The following is a 22,499-nucleotide window of genomic DNA, read 5'->3' on the forward strand; positions in this document are numbered from 1 at the left end:
AAATAAGTATATATATAACCTACTTAAGGTTTATTCAAAAGTATTCAAATCAAAATCTAACATTTTTTATTAATCAATGGTATTTCAATAAAGAAAATCAGGAGCTAACTTGAATAAACTCCCTGTGGCCAAAGATAGATCATTTTGAACATCAATAAACAAGGCAAATGTTTTAAAACACATCTACCCTGCTTAAAATACATGAGTTGATAATAATACTTTAAAAAAAAAGAACTCACTAGTGCCCTGGCTGGGTGGTTCAGTAGTTTTGAGTGTGGTTGGTACACTAAAAGACTGTGGGTTTGAATCCCAGTCAGGGCACATACCTAGGTTGCAGGTTTGATCCCCAGTAGGGGCACATACAAGAGGCAACTGATCAACATTTCTCTCTCACATCGATGTTTTTCTCTTCTCTCTAATCAATGAGCATATCCTCAGATAAGGATTATAAAAAAAGAACTCACTATTTACCTTTGGAGGATGCTAGGAAACCATTTACTCTTTATTTTGAAAACTGATAAATAAAGGAAAATAATTCTACATTTAAAAAGCACTTTTCAAAAAAAAATTCTATTGTCTGAGGTCTTGTTATGAGGGGCAAGGAATTCACTGCATTAGCTGGAAAGAATTATGGACAATTATCCAACATTTTAGCTAGCCAGACCAAACTTTACCCATATACAACTTTGGACAGTAGTCTTACCGGGTGAGCTCTTCACGAAGATTATTTGGTTCTGAGGAATAAAACTTAACTCGAAAATGCAGACAATAGGGTGAACCAACTGCCATTAAAAAAAGAAATAAAGCTTTAATTGTTTTATAATTGTTTAAACAGTAAGAATTTACAGTCATTAAATTTGTCAAAATCCATTGAAATGGAGCCAAAAGATAACAGGTTATTGTGGCAATAATTCAGTTTACACTATAGGCTTGATTAAACACAAAAAGATTAATCAACATTTTTTTAACTATACCAACAGTTGTACAGTATAATCATAATCATGCATCCTCTGAAGAATAGATGGCTGAAAATTAATTCTAACAGTTCAGGACCAAATACATCAAATAAAAATGTTTTCACTGTGCAATCTAACGGCCCTAAAAATCTGCAGAGTTGTGTTTCTCCAGAGTACAGAGGAATGCCTGTTATTAATTGTTCCTGGCAAATCTTCCCACACACTTTCCAATTCACTTAACCTACTTCGTTAACCTCTCTATTCCAGTGGTTCCCTTACTTTGTAAAGACTAGAGTTGAGGTGTCCTGAAATCTGTTACTATGCAGGACAAGATGTATTATGAATTGAACACTGGTATTTTCCCAACTATTGATAGTAACAATACTGATGTTTTATGTGAATTGCTTCTTTTAGCTATTCTTAATTTTTTAAAGAAGTTACTGCTTTAAATGCTCAAAATATTTTCCACAACTGGGCAGATGTAAAACAAGGAAAGTCCAACATAAGAGGTTACTAAATAAAAGTTAAGCATCTCATGGGAACTCAATCTCATTTGCAAGGTGCAAGGCTTTCTCCTGGAAACAAACTGTAAGGCACTTGAATCTAATTACCATTAACCCAATATAACTTAGGATCAGCATATCAGATTGTAATTATTTTTAGACAGCAGAGATGCTAAGAAATTCATCTGAAACATTATTTCTTATGCTCCTACTACTAGAAATCAGTTGCTAACATATAATTATATAATTCAATTTTTATTTCACAATTTTTTCAACACTTACTTTTTACTTGCTTTTTAATACTCTTTGTACCATCCAACCAATGCTGAAAACAAAAACAAAAATTCAACTGTTAAGCAGATGACAGAACTTAACATTTTAATTACTAAAAGTTAATTTTCACCGTGCTTTTAATGATAACCACAACAAAATACAGGGTCCATCACAAATAAAAAAGATTTTGTAATAAAAAGGTCTTACCCTTTTAATTACAAAATCTTTTGTTATAAAACCATAAGTGTGTAATTCTGTAACATAATATCACACTCAAGCACACCATATATTTTAGATGAAATGTTCAAATTAAAACTATAAATTATTACATCCATATTATTACCCTACCAACCACACTCAAGCAGGTGTTACTTCTGCCAGACCCTGTATTTCACAAGAAAAAAAAAGAACAAAGATGAGAGGGTTATCTACCCAAAATCCACAGCAAGTTTATGATACAGATGAGCAAAAAAAGACCTAAAACCAGGTATGACTTCTTACAACATTACCTTTACGCTCTCAGTTAGCCCTTAGTTTTCAAAAAAAAAAAAATAATAATAATAAATGACTGGCAACTGTTAAAATTAGACAGAAAAGTATCTTTATATTCCATATTCTTATAATAAAAATTTAAGATTTATTAACAGATCATAACCCCAAATTAGGTGAAATAACAATGCCACTTACATTTTATAAAACAGACACTACTCAGAAGAGCCTGCACAATAAAATCAGATTTTTCTCATAACTAAAGTCATAATGAAATGAAATAGTCTTTGCTTCTTTAACAAATAAATGTTAACATTGTGACTAGCACTTCTGTACTCTTCACTCTGAATTGTCCATAATACAAACAGACCTAAGAACCAATTCCAGAGACGTCTGCTGATAACCATTCCCAGCTCACTTCTCTTTATTAATCCTTTTACACCACCAAGTCCTAACAGTGAAAGGATACACTTATCCAACTAAGATACACATAATTGTCTTCTCTCCTGCATGCTTACAATTCCTAGCACTCTCAACGAAGAAAAGAGTGCTCTTACGCTAACCAGTTCACAGAGCTAAGGAATCCAGTTTCAGAAATGCAGATAGATAGGGGAAGAGTGGGTAAACAAGGCTGCATTGTAAATAGACTTGTAACCATTTGCTTTTCTTGCCAATTATGTGCCCTAACGTCTTCTCATTCTCTCTCAAGCTCCAAAAGTAAAATTCACAAAACTACCAGTATGTCAGCATAGTACCTCTGCACATTGAAATGAGATGGTCAGTAAATGTTTTCCAAGGCAATGAAAACTGTAATATTTTCCCTGGATTCCAAGTGTGTAGCTTACTGAGTCAGCCATCTCTCATCTTTTAATAAATTCAGTTGGATTTCCACTTATAAGCATATTTCAATCTAAAACATGTTCAGTTTACACAGACCTACATTAATAGAATGCTAGGTCAGCCAGTAGGCAGAATACAACTTAATCTATTTGCAGAAAAGATTTCAATCTAGAACAGCAAAAATCCTATCCATCGTGGCCAAGCCCAACAATCCAATATCCAAAAATCCTAAGTTTAATTGTGCAAAATACCTACTACAGCCTGGTGTCAATTACATATAGTGTATAAGATAAAATTAGTTTTTATGACCTAGATTGTTTACTCCCCACAACCATCGACCTAGAAGTCACCCTATCTTCAGGTTTTACCCACTATACTGCATTAAATTAACAATTTTATGGCTAGTCACCTGGGCAGTTTCTTGTAGCCATGCTTAGGGAGACTCCCATAACACCATAATGAGTTCAAATGAGCACAACCCTTACAGGAGGTAATTTGACAATGCCTTAAATACAAATCATTATGGATGTGTGCTCATTTACCTACAAGGAATTACAATGTATCAGAGAAAGGTAAGACAATCTATATGTCCAACAATAGTAAACCGCCTAAACAAAGGATAAATATGAAAGAATACCACACGATAATTAAAATGAATGAAAGCAAATACTTAAAAAAAACAGGGAAATTATTTAAAATATATTGTTAAATTTTAAAAGGCAGGTTATAAAATGTCATAAATTATTTTGTCAAAAGGTACAACTCATATAAACATGCATTTTCTTTTGGACTGAGACAATCTATATAACAAAACAGTAACAGAGATATTATCTAGGTGGTTGACATTACTGGTGATAATTTTCTTCTTCATTGTTTCCCATATTTTCAATTTACCAAAAGAACATTATTATTTAAAACAATAATCATGAACTACCTCATTTTAATATTTTATATAGCCAATATATTCATATAGTTTAATTTTTGGTAATATTAAAAGGTATATGGTCAACAGTCCCTTGAACCCCTGTAATAGGCCACCCCCCATAATACCCAATTTCTATTATCACACTTACAAACATATTCCACAAGATGTTATGGGTTTCCTGATTCTTTCCAGAATTTTTTTCAAACAGGAAAGAAAGGAAAAAAAAAAAGGTGTGTGTGTGCTGGGAAAAAGTAAAGAACAACAGACTAAAACTCAACAGGCTAAATAGAAATTTTGACAAAATAAACTTTCAGGAATATAAAGGAAACATTAATACAAGACAAATCACTTACTGTTTCAAGAACAACCTAAAGTCCTCTTAGACTAAAATTTCATTCAGTTTAAGAAATTTAGGGGTAGTCTCATAAATTCTCCTTAAACCTCTAGTTTGTTCCCTACTATGCTAAGAAGCACATTAAACATAAAATCATCCCAGTGAGACAAAGGATCAGAGGTTTTCTCCAAGTAGGCATTTTAGTCTCTTTTCTACCTGCATATAATTAATAACTTTCTAATATCTGGCATGACCCTAGACAACCCAAAATTCAGATGAAGCATCAAGCTCATTTTAAAGTGAAATTTAGTAGCTGGGGGAGTTCTGGGTTTTTCTGGGGAAGGTCTGAGCTCATGTTTATATATCCTCAAGTCTGTTTTCTTTCATCTCCTCCACATTCCAAGCCCAGAGACTGGAAAATTCAGAGCTCAGAGACAGGATATTTAGGAGTTGAGTTTAAATTACGTTAGAAGATAAATGTGAAGGCATACAGATAGATTCTTGGTTATTTAGTGTGAAACTAACATAGTTCTCCTTCCTTATGGTAAATTAAAAAGAAACTTCCTTTTAATTTTCTACTTGTAAATGTTGGTTGAGAAACATATATATCAAAGGATGTGGAAAGCTACATTTCTTTCCATGCTATTAAGCTGGGCATGAAAGAACACTTAGTATTTACTTGTATGTCTTAAAATATAAATAACATACAATCACAAACACAACATACATTAACTAAACCAAAGAAATCAGCTAAGGAGCTTCCAAAACACTAACATACACACACCTTCATCCCAGGCCCTAATGCCAAATAGTCTATAAACAGCTTTTCATATAAATCTGATTTCTAATGACCTACATTACTCTACTAAAGCACCACTTTTGCTCAAAGAGACAAGACCTTAAGGCAGAGAAACATTAGTCATTTTTCAAAACAACTGCCTCTACATAAAATATTCCTCCTCTGAGAAGTAGAAGCTTATGTTCTGAATTACAGAATTGGATTAAAGCAAATTTTAACACAATTAACAAAATGTTAAAAAAATCTATACTATGAAAACAGAGGACAAATGTTTTGTATTGCTGTACTAACTGAAAGCACTTCAATTTAGTCCATTATACATTTTTCTAGATAATTACTTTTTGGCAATAACAGTCTGTGTTATGAGACATCCTAAATGAGGACTTAAATGTGCCATTAAAATATATTTTCCACTGTGCCTTTCTTATATTACTAGTATACTCTTGGGATTCTTGTGGAAATGCAGTCAAATTAGGTGAAATACATAGTCACTCTCCAGAAGTAGAGCAAAGTCTACTTTGGAAATACCTTTCCTTACAGTTCCTCCTTATTTAGTAAATGTGTGTTACCATATGCACATATACAAGGTCTGTCCAGAAGGTATCCAGCCATATAATATTAAAAATAGAGACATTTATTAAAGAAGTTATAAGAAACATTGTACATAGGATGATGACACCCCAGTCCCCTTCAAAGTAGGCACCTGGCAACCTCACACAGTTGTCCTAATCACCATCAGCTCCCCTGTTATATTTTCCTTAATCATATCGATGGTCTGAAATCTCCTCCTTTTAAAAGGTGATGGCAGTTTTCATAAAAGCCAGAAGTCCCAGGGTGCCAAATCTGGGCTGTAGGGGGAGGGAAGGAGGGAGCTTAGTGTTGGGTGATTTGATGTCTCACCAAAAAACTCTGCACAAGACGTGATGCATGAGTGGACGCACTGTTGTGATGAAGCTACCAACTGCCAGTGTCCACAGCTGCAGCCTCCTGAATCATCCAAATAGTTTCCACGGAAGAATGCTCAAGCTTAATGTAAAATCTGGTGCAGATTTGTTGCTCTGCTCGCTCAGTCATTTTGAATGCATGGCCACACAGTACTCATGCCCACTCAACAGCATCTATGGCCCTCAATGAACGGTACAGGGAAGTCAGCACTGTTCACACATGCGTAGTCCAGTCCACTCTACTTGGCTGCCATGTTACATGGATATAATGCACAGGTGGCAAACATAAGGCCTGCTGGCTGAATCCGGCCCTCCACCTTGTTTTATCTGGCCCAGTACCTTGTTTCTACCCAGCGGCAGCACCGAGCTCTCACTTAACTGTGAAGGAGTAGTTACATCTATACAGTCCTAAAGTTACATCTGGCCCTTTGAAGGCAACCACAAGGCTGATGCAACTCGCCGTGAAAATGAGTTTGACACCCCTGAATTATAGCACCAACTGTTCTCACTATATTAACAGTGGCTGGACCTTTTCTGGACAGACCTTACATATTTAACACACACACATTTATTTCTATATATTTTTCCCTTCCCACTACTTTATTGCATCTTGTTTGTGTTTTCAGTTACAATCCAATCTAATCACCTTCTAACACAGATAGTTTCACCTCCTCCTTTCTAACTAACCTTTATAGCTTTAATAACTGAAATGGTTGGTATTACTATTATAAAATTAAATAGCAGTGGTAATAATGGGCATCTTTGTCACCTTTCTGTATTTAGTATGAATGCTTCTAATGTTTCTTTATTAATCTACTGTTACGTTCTTAAAATAATTAAATTTTTAAAAAATCAGAACCACTGAGCAACCACGGGGTCTGTTCTCCATAGGTGCTGCCTGTTGGGCCACCTGTCTACCCAGCACTCACCATTACCCCTGAATATGGACACACCTTCCACAGGTGGGCTAGACCTACACAGAAATGTCAACTCCATACAGTCCAAAGTCCATTAGGTTTATCCAAGGTGTTAGTGGGCTAGGAAGAAGAGGTTTAATGGGCCACCAAAACAAAAACAACAACAACAAAAAGATAAGAATTCTAGAGTAGAGTATTATTATCTGCCCAACCTCCAATGAGTGAGGTCAGCAAGCCAAACTGGCAGCTCACCACATCATGCCTACAGTACTTGAAATAGCTGAAAATTCTAAAATTTTTACAAGAATTGCCTCTCACTTTAGCTCATTGATCCTGCATTTGCCCTGGAGGGGGTCCACTGTTGCAGCATCCAGGTGTGCACTTACAAAACATTTACTCAGTGTTCCACTAGACAATTTGGTATTTTCTAGCTCTCAGCTTTGGATCTAACATCTCCATTTCTGTCTGTGTTGAATTTTGTCTTTAAACTAAAAGCCATAAACTTCAACTAATCAAGTTACTCACTTTTTTTTTTGTGGTAAAGATTTTAGTTTCAATCTTCTTGAATGTTGTTTCATTTAAGTAGATAATAAAGGAATAACAGCATAAATGAAGGGTTAGTTAACCTGTTCAGAACTGGCACATATCACATCAACTCACATTCCACTGCCAAAAGCAAGTCACAGGGCCAAAACTGATATTAATTGAGCAAGAAAGTATAATCCCCTTATCAGCAAAGGCAAGTAACAATCTCATGATACACCATGTATAATAAATTATATACTGAATCATCTTTGCATTTCTGAGAATAAACTCCACCTGACTATAATGTATTATTTATACTTTCATTAGGCTGCTGACATTTTATTTAGGATTTTTTTTTCATAGAGAACAGGGGAAGTTTAAAATACACATATAAAACAAACCAATACAAGCTATCAAATCAATTTGAGAAAAAGGCAAAATATATTTACTATGACATGTTAAGTTCTTTTTTCTTCTTTCTTGGTATTAGGAGAAATGCTACCTATGTTCCCTTCTTCTAGTAAGTATCTACAATCTAAGCAATGCATTCTTCTTTAAAAACCAGATTGGACAGCTAAAATTCTAATCTCTAAATATGAAGTTAGAAAAACTTTACCAAGCAGAGGTCACAAACATATAGGTCAGAGGGTTGAATCTTGGCCCAGAGACATGTTTTGTTTGGCTCACACTATATTTTTCTTATTACTTTGAAAATAATTTTATTATGAAACATTCACAAAAAGTTGCAATAGCAAGAGGTCTTGTGTACCCTTCTCCCACTTTCTGCCAATGCTTACATCTTACATAACTACAATATGCTATTAAAATCAAGAAACTGACACTGGTACAATGTGCATATAATAAGTCCTCACTGCAACTTTAAGCAAAATGACATATAATGAAAACCAATTTTACCATAAGCTGATTGATATAAACAAAAGTTAAGCTCTTAATAGCATATTTCTGGTCATAAAAACACCACTAATCTTCTAAATAAAGACCCAAAACACTTCTAATATTAAACATTAAAATAAATGTGAGCTAAACATACATTTACCAAGATAAATAAAAAAATGTAAGATAATCATTTTCCAAATGCTTATTCCAGTTCAGGGTCGCAAGTGGCTGAAGCCTGTCCTGGCAGCTCAAGGTGGAAACCCGCCTGAACAGAACATGCACACACATATCTCACACTCACTCAGACTGGAACAATGTAAACACACCAGTTCACCCAACTCCAATTCGCCCAACTTGCACATCTTTGGGTTGTGGGAGTTAACAGGCATCCTAGGGGAAAACCCATGCAGACATGGACAGGTCATGCAAACAATGTCCTGGCTGGCAACTGTTGCTCTTTTTTTCTCATCTATGTTAGAACAAAACAACAGAACGAAATTACTTTATTCAAGGACCTGCTGTATGCAGTTCTGTGCCACTTATCACACATTTAGATTCCTATAACTAAGGCCACAATCAAAATAAATACCCCGTTATCACAAAGAGCTTTCTCACACTACTCCTTTATAGTCATACCGATTTCCTATGTCCAATAATCTTATACCTTGGCAACCATTAATTTGATCTCATCTCTGTAATTTTGTTAATTCAAGAAATGTTATATAGTCCTGACTGGTGTGTTTCAGTAGACTAAGTGCCAGCCTACGAATCGGAGTTGCCAGTTCAATTCCCAATCATGACACATGCCTGGGTTGCAGGCCAGGTCCCCAGTAGAGGGTGTGCTAAAGGCAACCACACATTAATGTCTCTCTCCCTCTCTTTCTCCTTCCCTTCTCTCTAAATATAAATAAATAGATTTCTTTTAAGAAAAAAGAATGTTATACAAATGGAACCATACAGTATGTGACCTTTAGAGACCGGCTCTTTTCAGTCAGCATAATGCCCTTGAAATCCATCCAAGTTGTCTATCAATAGATTTTTCTTTTGTATTGCTGATTAATAGTCCATGATATAAATGTGCCAGTTTGTTTAATTATTAACCTACTGTAAGACATTTTATTTTTTTCAAGTCTTTCCTATTACAAATAAAGTCACTATAATCAATCATGCACAGGTTTTTGCAAGAAAACAAGTCTTTATTTCTCTGGGATAAAAAGCCAGGCATACAATTGCTAAGTCACATGGTATGTGTATGTTTAGTTTTTTAAGAAACAGCTCGACAATTTTCCACAGAGGCTGTACCATTTTCACATTCCCCAAACCATTATGAGATCCCATTTCTCCACATCCTCACCAGCACTGAGTTATGACTATTTTTTATTTTAGCTGTTCTAATAGGTGTGTAGTGATGATGTCTCATCAAGATCTTAAGTTTGCATTTCCCTTTTGTCTAGTGATATATAACATCTTTTTGTGTGTTTACCTGTCATCTATATATCCTCTAATCCTACTTTAAACCTCTAGAGGAGATAAATGCACAACACTATCTGCAAAGAAGTGTCAGCATTTATAAAGCAATTGGAATATCAGAAGTTGTATAAGCCCCTCCTCTTCCCAGATAGTTCAGTCCAGAAGTAATTAGGTGGTCTGAACAAGGTCAGCATCAGTGCAGAGATGCTGAGACTAGAGATAAATTTCATACAAAGTAATCAGTCAAGTAAATACTATACTAATTATAATCAAAACCTGATTTCTGTAGAAGAGAACTACAAATATGGAAAAGAAAAACTGCAATAAGTCCTGTGGTATTAATTAAAATCGGAGTTATGGGTGTGAAGTCATGGTATTCTATATGAGAGTGAGAGCAAGAGTGAGAGTGAGAGAGAGAGAGAGAGAGAGAAAGAGAGAGAGAGAGAGAGAGAGGGAGAGGAAGAGGAAGAGGGAAACAGAGTTCCTAAACCTTGCCACAGACCTCACTGGAAAACTGGCAAAGTCCAGGACTGGAAAAGGGAAATATAAGATGAACATTTTGGGATAGAAAGGTCAGGAAATGCTCAAAGAATGATGTATGCATCTTAAATAAACGATAGAGCCACCCTGAAGAGGCTCCCACTGGACAAAGCTGGGGAAATTTGCACATCGAAATAAATGAATAGTTAACAGATTATGACCCACTGAATAAAACAGGATCCAGCCCTGGCTGGTGTAGTTCAGTGGACTGAGTGTGGGCCTTCAAACCAAAGGGTTGCCAGTTCAATTCCCAGTCAGGGCACATGCCTCAGTTGTGGGCCAGGTCCCCAGCTGGGAGCGTGTGAGAGGCAACCACACATTCACGTTTCTCTTCTTCTCTTTCTCCTTCCCTTCCCCTCTCTCTAAAAGTAAGTATATAAAATTTAAAAAAATACTGCTTCCTCTTAAAAAAAAAAAAGGAGTAGAGATTAAAGCAAGAAAAGCACTATAAGTATATCAAATAAAAGGGGAAATAATCATTTTAGGATCTGGGAATTCAATGTTTGCTGGTATTGGCGAAGAGCAAATAATTCAACTTAGCAATGATTGTATGTGTATTTCTTTCCACAATTACTTAAATATTTTAAGTACCTGAAACCTAACATTGGCATAGTTCTACCTCTTTTCCTCCGCAACTCCCCCGCAAAACACCACACAATGAATTAATTGTCTGCCCCTAAAATAATTTATTTTTTCATCTGACTGGAAGACTTTAATCCCTTACTCTAGAGGTAAGAGTTGAATGATATTAAACTAAACAGTCAACCAAGCCTTTATCAAACTAAGTGCAGACCAGAACTGAATTCAGTAAACATTCTGTGTGCCTACCATAGGCTGGGCAACAGAGGTAAATAAGTATACTGTGTCTTTCCACTGTTTATATCACTCTATATCAATTAGTATTCTTAAAATTCACCATTTTTAACGAGCTACAGTGTATGCCAACTGTAAAAAAAATGGTATTTGTGTATCTAAACATATCCAAACATATACAAAGTACAGTAAAAGTATAGCATAAAAGATAAAAATGGCCACACCTGTAGCACTTACATGAATGGGGCTTGCAGGACTAGAAGTTGCTCTGGGTGAGTCAGTGAGGCAGGAGTGAGCACATGTGAAGGTCTAAGATATTACTGTACAGTACTGTAGACTTTATAAACACTATACACTTATGCTACACCAAAATAAGTTGTTTTATTTAAAACAGCTTAACACTGAACTACTACATCACTAGAAGATAGGAATTGTTCAGTTCCATTATAATCTTATGGAACTATTATAATATATGTGGTACACACTGACTGACACATTGTTGTGTGATGTATTACTTTATTCAATACTTTTGGTATTCACTTAGGATGATTATCACCACTAATTCACCTTCCAATCTTACCTACTCCTTTCTTTAAATAATCCTCAAGTTAAATCCTAGTAGTATACAACACTCAGTTTTTTGAAAAGCCTCCAACTTCTTACCATATTACATACACTGTTCTCTCATCTGAAATGCACACTCAAAGAACATCTATTAATCCAGAATCACAGATCTGGAAGAAATCTCAGGGAAGAATATCCTAATCTATTCACCTTAATTTGCAAGTTAGAAACTTCTGTCACTTACCCATAAAAGTCTGCCATTCTTTCCATTACGGAGTGCTTTTCAAAGTCTAATATGACCACAAACCAACCCACTGGTTATTAAAAACAGATTTCCAAGCCTCATCCATAAAGATCATGCTCTAATAATTTGGGTTAGGGTTAGACTTTTTTTTTAGAAACAAGCAAATCATGTTATTCTGAAGCAAGAAGCCAGTGCTTCAGACCTTAATAAGAAAACCACAGGAAAGAAAGAACACATTAAGAATATGTAGCCTTTAAACAAATTTAAAAAGAGTATGTACCCTTGTAGCACTTAGCATGTCATTTGAAATTTTCCATTTCTGCCTCCATATTGCAACCTCCAAAAAACCAGCTACTTACTGCTACTTGTGCAGAATCCATAAATCTCAGTCCAAAATAGTCGCTTTCAATAAGATCCAAGTGGTACGTAATCTGATCAAACAGCTCTTGACCTTTGGCTTTTCTCTGAAATGGCAAGAAAATAAATGAATCAGTATGTTGCTTGCAAGATGAACAAGCCTGAATTGAAGATGATTTTAATTATATAAGATCTCTTTACGGTGGCAGGAAGGAGATTGTTAAAGGGGAGAGGGGTATAGGATAGAGGGCAACAAAGGGGGAAAAACTGGATAACTGTAATAGCATAATCAATAAAAAGTATTTTAAAAAAGATGTCTTAAAAAAAAGCATTACTTGTAATACCAAAAGTATTACCATGTAGCAATACCTTTCCAATACACCATTTAAGGCCAAAAGAGAATCTGTGATCTCTATGTACTTTCCTGAAAAACATTACTTCCTATCAACCAAAAAATATTACTTTGTACCTAACACTATGGAAGGAAAAATTCTTGTTTTGTCTTGCCAAGTTTTAGAGCCCACACTTTATAAAGGAGGTTTATAACATAACTGGAGACAGAAAACACAAGAAAATATAGGACATTTAAGTAAAAATCATGTGGAATGAACTACATTTGCCAATAAATTTTAGAAAATAGAGAGTCAGAGACTAGAATTATCAGTGAAGACTTAAAGATCAATTTAAAACTAAAGAGTAACAAATAAGGTGGGAAGGAATACGGGAAAATGATAAAACTACCGTAATCCATGCAAAAAAAACAAAAACCAAAAAACCCCAAAAACACAAAAACCCCACTGAATTGGAGAGGGACTATAGAAAAGAAACCTGTATAGAAAAAACAAAGTGTGGGCCCTAAGCATTTTCCAGATTGTTTCAAAAGATCCACAAAGTCCTAGGATTCTTCTCATGTACCTCAATCACAACAAATATTGCAACAGAGTGAATGTAGAAGCAGATAAGAGACTGTTTTCTTAAATCAGACATTTAAAGAGATTTGTGAAAGTGCATAAATGCTCCCCTTCTCACTAAATTCTTTGTTGGTTAGGCAATAGTTATTTTTCATTAAAATGTTACTTATGTTAACATACAAGGGCTGTAGCATTGCTATTTTTAAATTAATCAACAAATTTAATTTTTCAGTTCTAATTTCTAATATGGTAACTATCAGTAGATATAACCCTCATAAGCAAATGCTTTGTTAGGATCCTCAATTTTCAAGTACTTTCATATACAACCAACACATGCTCCTCCCCCCCATGTAATTTTAAATTATGATTTAAGGTATTTCTTACAAATAAACACATAGTTGGATTTTTTAAATTGAATCCTCAATCTCTGCTTTTTAACTGACTTTATTATTTCAGTTTGTCCATTGCTTTTTCTGTACTTCTTTTTACATTATTTTTTAAAAGATTATATTTATCTTTTAGAGAGAGGGAAAAGGAGAGAAACATCCATGTACAAGAGAGAGATACATGGGTCGGTTGTCTCTCACTTGCCCCCAACTGGAGAACGTGGCCCTCAACTCAGGCATGTGCCCTCACTGAGAATCCAACTGGTAACCTTTTGGTTTCCAGGCCAGCACTCAATCCACTGAGCCATGCCAGCCAGGGCTATTTCTTTTTGATAAATAAAAATGTTATCTTTTTATTAAGACAAGAACTTTAGAACTTCCGGCCAAGATTGAGGCATAGGTAGACACACTGTGCCTCCTCCCACAACCAAGATAGAGACAACAAAAATTTAGAAACAGAATGACAACCAGAAAATTGATCTGAATGGAGGTCGGACAACTAAGAAGTTAAACTAGACCTGTTCATCCAGACCGGTAGGAGGGCCGGAATTGGGAAGCTGGGCGCGGGTCTCAGTATGGAGAGCAGAGAGCGTTTGGACCGGGCACATAAGACCACAGCGGGTGTACCCTGAGCAAGAAAGTGGCAGCTGGCAGACCCAGCGAGGCGGTGATTGTGAAGCAAGGCACTGCAAGCAACCCAGGATCCCAGCACTGGGAAATGGAGCCTTGGGGCACTGACTGAAAACACCTGTGGGGGTTGAGGCAGCAGTGGGTGAAACTCCCAGCCTCACAGGAGAGGTTGTTGGAAAGTCCCACGGGGTGCACAAGCCCATCCACACAGGCATTGGCACCAGAGGGGCCCAGTTTGCTCGGGGGAAGCAGCGGAAGGGACTGAGGTCCCACGGAAAGCAGAGCAAGTGCCATTGTTCCCTCTCAGACCCTGCCCCAACATACAACATCACAACCCAGGGACTGGGTTGCCCTGCCCTGGTGAACACCTAAGGCTCCACCCCTCAATACATTAACAGGTGTGACCAGACAAAAAGGGGGGCGGGGGGAAAGATGTCTCAAACAGAATTAAAAGCCCTGCAGCCAGTTTTTTTAAGCGACCGAGAGATAGCCAACCTATCAGATGCACAGTTTAAAGCACTGGTGATCAGGATGCTCACAGAATTGGTTGATTTTGGCAAATTTGATGAACAAATGAAGCCTACAATAAGTGAAATGAAGAAAAATGCACAGGGAACCAATAGTGATAGAATGAAAGCTGGGTCTCACATCAATGGAGTGGACCACAAGGAAAAAAGAAATAACCACACAGAAAAGAATGAAGAAACAAGAATTCAAAAAAATGAGGAGAGGCTCAGGAATCTCCAGGACATCTTTAAACGATCCAACATCCAAATTATAGGGGTACCAGAAGGAGAAGAGGAAGAGCAACCAGTAGAAAACTTATTTGAACAAATAATAAAGGAGAACTTCCCCATTCTGGCAAAGGAAATAGACTTCCAGGAAGTCCAGGAAGCTCAGAGAGTCCCAAAGAAGTTGGACCCAAAAAGGAACACACCAAGGCACATCATAATTACTTTAGCCAAGGTAAAAATGAAGGAGAGAATCCTAGAAGCAGTAAGAGACAAGGAGACAGTAACCTACTAAGGAGTTCCCATCAGACTGTCAGCTGATTTCTCAAGCGAGACCTTACAGGCAAGAAGGGGCTGGAAAGAAGTATTCCAAGTCATGAAAGGCAAGGACCTATATCCAAGATTGCTCTATCCAGCAAAGCTTTCATTTAGCATGGAAGGGCAGGTAAAGTGCTTCTCAGATAAGGTCAAGTTAAAGGAGTTCATCATCATCAAGCCCTTATTTTATGAAATGTTAAAGGGACTTATCTATGAAACAGAAGATAAAAAAACATGTATAGTAAAATCACAGCAAACTTACAATTATTAACAACCATACCTAAAACAAAAACAAAAACCAACTAAGCAAACAACTAGAACAGGAACAGAACCACAGAAATGGAGATCACATGGAGGGTTATCAACAGGGGAGTGGGAGGAGGAGAGAGGGAGAAAAGGTACAAAGAATGAGTAGCATAGATGGTAGGTAGAAAATAGACAGGGGGAGGGGAAGAATAATACGGGAAAAGTAGAAGCCAAAGAACTTATGACACATGGACATGAACTAATGGGGGGGGGGGGTGTGGGAGGGAGAGGGTGTGCAGGGTGGAGGGGAATGAAGGGGAAAAATGGGACAACTGGAATAGCATAATCAATAAAATATATTTTAAAAAACAAAAAATAAAATAAAATACCTAAAAAAAAAAAGACAAGAACTTTACCATGCCCTCATGTCCCTGACCTCCTCTCCACCCAATCCTCCTCACGTTTTATGAATATACTTCCTGTTTCTTTTTATTTGGTCATGGCTAAATTTTTAAAGACAACAATCTTTGGTACTTGATTATTCTTTACATGTCTTACATGTGTAAATTGCACATCTGCCAGATTTGTTTGTCTGTTCATCTGAGTTCTTCCTCAGCAATGTTCCCCATGTTGGACTCTGCATGGCTGATCTTTAATAGTCTTTTATGTTTGATAATAGGTTAATCATGCCTATCTGAACAACAGCCGGCTCGATATAAAATTCAAGGTTCAAAGTTATTTTCTTTCAATAACCTCTTCAATATGCAAAATATATTCCATCATCTTCTTAAAGTCTATACTGCTGTTGAAAAGTGTGATGTCAATCTGAATCTTGTTCTTTAAAAATATTATTTATTCTCTTAGGTAAGCTTTAGACTTTTCTCTATCTCTGATAGTCTTAAATTTCACTATAATGTGTCCAGATATGGGTTTTTCCTTAACTCTATTTCATATTCTATTGATCTTTTTAATCTGAGATCTTTTTAATTCTGGAAAATCAATCTATTATTTCCTCAAATATTTCCCTCCTACTTTTGTCATTTTTAAGTTTCCTACCTAAGTGCTAATACTTCAAGATTTTTCTATTTCTATTTATTTATTTTTTAAAGATTTTATTTCTTTATTTTTAGAGAGAGGGGAAAGGAGGGACAAAGAGGGAGAGAAACATCAATGTGAGAGAGATACATCAAATGGTTGCCTCTCACATACCTCTAACTGGGGACCTGGCCAGCAACCCAGGTATGTCCCCTGTCTGGGAATTGAAGCAGTGACCTTTAGGTTCACCGGTCAGCAGTCAATCCACTGCACCACACCAGCCAGGGCTGAAGACTTTTTGTTTGTTGTTTGTTTGTTTGTTTGTTTGTTTTTAACAGTCACTTACTAAATAATCCTAATGACTACAGCTTACTTGTCAATTCAACAAACACAAAACAGACAAAAGTTCAAAAAGCCTTAGTAATATGACAAAATGACAAGGTTAAAAAAATGACAAGGCTAGAATTTGAATTTTGCTGTCTCCCAAGCTCCGATTCCCTAAGAGTTACACATCACACCCAGATTTTGTCTGGAATGTCACCTCTCAGATCAATAATCAGATATGTCAACTTATCACAACTTCCTCTTCTAACTTGTTCACAAATTACTCTCAATACCTAGGTTCTCCAACCACATGGGAACTTCCAGTACACTAACTGTACTTAATTTTCCTCTTTCTTTAACATAAAATTTATCATTTTAACCATTAAAAAAATACAATTCAATGTCATTAGATATATTCACAATTATGCAACCACCATCACTATCCATTTCCAGGGCTCTTCCAGTTGTCATCCCAATCAGACACTTTGTACCCATTAAATAATTGCTCCTTATATCCCCTCCCCTCAACCTCAATAACCTTGTTCCTACTTCCCCCCACCAAATGGTTGTCAGTATCTTTGTGGAAAATCATTTGACCATATATTTCACGGTTTATTTCTAGACTCTATGTCTGCCTGTATGCCAGAACCACCAAGTTTGGATTACTACAGCTTTGTAGTAGGTTTTGAAATAAAGACACATGAGTCTTTTTTTTTTTTTTTCTTTCAAGTTTTGGCTATTTGGATTTCTTTAAGATTCCACATAAATTTTAGAATATACTCTCCTATGTCTGCAAAAACTGTCCTTGCAATTTTGACAGGGATTACATTGAGTCTATAGATGGCTTTGGGTGGCCCTGTCCTATTAACAATTTGTTTTCCAATCCAACCCTGGCTGGTGAGACTCAGTAGATTGGGAGCTGGCCTGCAAACCAATTTGTTTTCCAATCCAACCCTGGCTGGTGAGACTCAGTAGATTGGGAGCTGGCCTGCAAACCAAAGGGTTGTTGGTTTCATTCCCAGTCAGGGCACATGCCTGGGTTTTAGGCCAGGGCCCCAGTAGGGGGTGTGCGAGAGGCAACCATACATTGATGTTTCTCTCCCTCCCTTCCCCTCTAAAAAGAAATAAATAAAATCTTCAAAAAAATATTGTTTTCCAATCCATAAACATGGTATATCTTTCCATTTATTTAAATAATCTTTCATTTTTCTCAGCAATGTTTTGTAGTTTTCAGTGTATAGGCATATCTCAGAGATATGGTTCTAGACCATCATATTAAAGCTGAATATCACAAAGCAAGTCAGATGAATTTAATTTCTCATTGCATATAAAAGTTCTGTTTACACTATACTGTGTTTAAGTGTGTAATAGCACTATCTCTAAAAAATGCACATTCCTTAATTAAAAAACACTTTATTGCTAAAATATGCTAACCATCATCTCAGCCTTCAGTAAGTCATACTTTCTTTGCTGGTGCAAGGTCTTACCTTCATTTGTAAAAAATACAGTTTCTGCAAAGCACAATAAAGTGAAGTATAATAAAATAAGGTATGCCTATACTATACAAGTTTTTTGCCTCCTCAGTTAAATTTATTCCTAAGTATTTATTCCCCTGGATGCTGTTGGAAATGAATTTTCTCAATTTCAGTTTTGCATTGTTCACTGTTAGTGTACAGAAGTATACTGATTTTTGTTGATTTTGTATCCTGAAATGTTGCTGGATTTACTAGCCCTAATAGTTTGTCTGTTTTTTTTGTACATGGAATCTTGAGGGTTTCCTACTTTTAAGATCATGTCATCTCAAACAAAAATAATTTTACTTCTTCCGTTAGAATTTGGATGCCTATTATTTCTTTTTCTGCCTAACCTGCTCTGGCTAGAATTTCCAATTCTATGCTGAACAGAAGTGGTGAAAGTACGCATCCTTATCTTATTCTTTATCTTAAGAAAAAAGGAACTTCTAGTCTTATCTTCCATTTCATAACTTATCTTTTATGCCTCTAAATTCTATAGTTTCTTTCCTCCAAGAGCGGTCCCTACATATAATCTCCACACTCACTGACTTGTACTTTACCTTAATTCATTTTAGTTTTGTCCCATTAATTGTGTTCTTTATACTTTTCATACTTAATTTTTCTATTGAGTCCTTTTAAGTTTTTATTCTTCTTTCATTATATCTAATAATTTCCTTATCTTTTAGAAAATTTATTAGACTTTCATTTTTGTTCCATCTGCCTTTGCATCCAGTGCTATCTGTAATACTGTTTGACATATTTTGTCATTTGACCTTTGAAATGCTTATGTTTATTTATTTCCTTATTTTGGCCATAGTCACTGTTAATGAGTTACTTTCTGTAGATCATATGTAACAAAAGAAAGCTCAATCTAAGTCTGTATCGGCTTCATTAAACTGAGAAATCAATGGGAATATAGGGGAGTCCCAGGGAGGAGAGAGCCCTAAGAACCAAAAACAAAGTTAATCATATCACATTTCCCGGAACAACTCCGCAGGTCAGTGATTCACTCCCACTCCCAAGGGAAAAGTTAAGTCACATTGGGAAGGAGACATTCCTTTCATTATAATTCACCACTTCCTAAGAGTTTGGTGAAAAGAGGGGTATGAAATTTGAATAAGGGAATTTTAGGGGTGAGAAATTTTAGAGGTAGGATACTTCAGTCAGCACTATTGTGATTTACCTTTGAGGACACTTGTACCCACTATATGAGATACTGCTATCATACCAGTCAGTCAGGGGCCAGACACTAATTATCAAGAAAATAAGGGATAAGGATCAAGACCTGATCAGATGGCAGTCCTCCTCCCAAGTTCTACTCTGCAGTCCCACTAACCTACCTTGGTCACCATACCACCACAAGCACCATTCCCAGCGCACGTGTGTACACACACACACACCCCCCAACACCTCCTCCCTGAAGCTTTCTAATTATTCTTTTCATTTCTTAGATTTTTTAAATCTTTCCTTTAGGGGTTAGAAAGGTTTCTCACTTTGGGGAGAAAGTAAAAATCTGGCTGATTCCAAGAGCAACAAGTTCAGTGGCTAAAGCCAAGTGAGCAAGAGAAAAAATGGCCAACAATGGGAGAGAAATCAGCAAAAGACCATGAAATCTTAAATCCATATGGGCAAATAAACTTAATTAAATATTTGAACATATTTATTCTATTAACATAATGAAAAAGAGAAATATGGACCAAGGAAGGGAAGAAACAGGCTGTCATTACTGAAAATGACAAAGAAAACATAATTTTATTAATTTTGAAAAATGTTAAAATTTATTAATAGTTACCATCACATAATTAATTCAACTACTTATTTATTTTACATGACAACACCTTTACTAGACTGAGTGCTCAAGAATTTGATATAATCCACTATTCAGCACATCCCAATCCAAATTTGAGATCTGCTGTATTTTACACCAGGCATCAGCAAGGAACCATCACCTAACCGTGGAAACACAAACATTCAAAATGCATTTGCCAAGTGTTCCTTTTTAGGAACCAACAACACAGCTTTCATAGCCACACACACAGCTGTACCTTTTAAAAAATGAGCAATATCATAGATGGAGCCTAACTATCAAATTTAAAAATTAAAATTCATCTTTATTTCTTGGGCATCCTTTAGTTATACACAAACCTAGACACTGTTCTCAATACCAATACATCTGATAAATGTGCAAAAATTGGGTGATACTGAATCATGCTTTTCCATCTTTCTGTTTTGACCCTTGTATCCTACTCGATAGTGTTATAAGGCCATTCCTTAAGTATTCGGGTTTAATGTGTGTGGGGAAAACTTGATTTTAAATCTTACTTATAATAACTGAGTCACAAAGCACTGTTAACTTAAATAGCAAATTCTAATTACACAAAACTTTGCAAATGGCAATGACCTTAAAAGGAACACAAAATACTTCTGAATTATAACAGAAAGAGCCACAGAAATCACCTGTAGCATTTTTTCATCTGACACTAAACTTACATGCTTTCATCACCTTAATTCTAAGGTACAGTTCTAAAACCAATTTCATATTCCATCACCATTCTTTATTTGCTTCAAAGACCAAAAGGAAGCACAACTGAAAAAAAAATAACTCTCATCATTATTCTGCCAAAGCATCATTTGCCAACCTCTTGAAACATGAGTTGTGCTGAGAAAGAACATAGAATGTACTTCTGCTAACTGGAAGGACAGCTGCCTCCTCAGAATAAAAAAACCTCTTAAAGATATGTACTAACCCCTTAATAGAGGCTAACTCAAGGCCAGCCAACAGTGAACACAAGGTATTTGCAGGTTCCTAATGTTAATAATGCTCCATCTAACTGAAATCTGACATCTCAGAAGAGAATCTCTCAAAACACTTGAGGAACTAACCGCCAGACTGTTTTCCAAAGCAGCTGCACCACTTTACATTCTCGCGAAAAAATGGGAACCGAGTTTAGACTTCTCCACAATCTCACCAACACCTGCTATTATATAACAGCATAAAGTATATGCAAATGCTTTCTCCCATTTTGTGAGTCTTTTCACTTTCTTGATGGTATCCTTTGAGGTGTAAAAGCTTTAATTTTGATAAAGTCCAATTTATTTTTCCTTGTATTGTTCATATTTCCAGTGACATATCTAAGAAACTTGTGCAAAATCCAAGGTCATGAAGATTTATCCCTATAGTTTCTTCTAAGAATTGTATACTCCTAGCTCTTATGTTTAAGTCTTTGATCAATTTTGAGTAAATTTTTATATATGGTATGAGGTAAGGTTCCAACTTCATTCTTTTGCATCTGGCTATCCAGTTCTCCTAGCATCACTTGCTGAAAAAATTATTTTTGCCCCAATGAATGGTTCTGGTACCCCTGTCAAATATCAAATGATCACAGTTGTGTGGATTTATCTGGGTTCACTATTCTATTCCACTGATCTGTGTGTGTCCATCCTTATAACAGTAGCACACCATTCTTGATTACCATTGCTTTACAGTAAATCTTACAACTGAGAAGTATGAGTCCTACTACTTTTTTAAAAATTGTATTTATTTCTAGAGAGAGGGGAAGGGAGGGAGAAAGGGAGGGAGAGAAACATCAATGTGTGGTTGCCCCTCGCACTTCCCCTACTGGGGACCTGGCCCACAACCCAGGCTGTGCCCTGACTAGGAATCAAACCGGCAACTCTTCAGTTCATGGGCTGGCACTCAGTCCAGTGAGCCACACAAGCCAGGACTACTTTGTTCTTTTTCAACGTTGTTTTGGCTATTCTGAGTCTCTTGCAATTCTACATGAATTTTAAAATCAACTATCAATTTCTACAAATAAGTCAGCTAGTATGCTGGTGGGGATTATGTGGAACTTGCAGATCAGTTTTGAGTATATTGCCATCTTAACAATGTTAAGTCTTTCACTTTTTGCACAAGATGTTTTCTCACTTATTTAAAGGTATAACAATATATGGTCTACATAAAGACTTCAACATATATATCAACAAACTCAGTATATAAAATTATTATCTACT

General features: G+C 36.1%; 1 protein-coding gene across 10 annotated transcripts in view; it reads right to left on the reverse strand.

The window, feature by feature from the left end:
- The window catches only part of EPB41L5 (erythrocyte membrane protein band 4.1 like 5), a 172,775-nt gene that overhangs the window by 142,857 nt on the left and 7,419 nt on the right, over positions 1 to 22,499 (reverse strand). For all 10 annotated transcript variants that reach the window (XM_036023605.1, XM_036023604.1, XM_036023603.1 and 7 more), the window contains exons 3-5: positions 12,393 to 12,497; positions 1,742 to 1,784; positions 704 to 782 (exon numbers count right to left, since the gene is read on the reverse strand). In XM_036023605.1, the coding sequence (XP_035879498.1) occupies positions 704 to 782; positions 1,742 to 1,784; positions 12,393 to 12,497 (227 nt within the window). The remainder of the gene's footprint in view (positions 1 to 703; positions 783 to 1,741; positions 1,785 to 12,392; positions 12,498 to 22,499) is intronic.

This window comes from Phyllostomus discolor, chromosome 4, assembly GCF_004126475.2.
Source record: "Phyllostomus discolor isolate MPI-MPIP mPhyDis1 chromosome 4, mPhyDis1.pri.v3, whole genome shotgun sequence".
In the NCBI taxonomy this organism is placed as follows: domain Eukaryota; kingdom Metazoa; phylum Chordata; class Mammalia; order Chiroptera; family Phyllostomidae; genus Phyllostomus; species Phyllostomus discolor.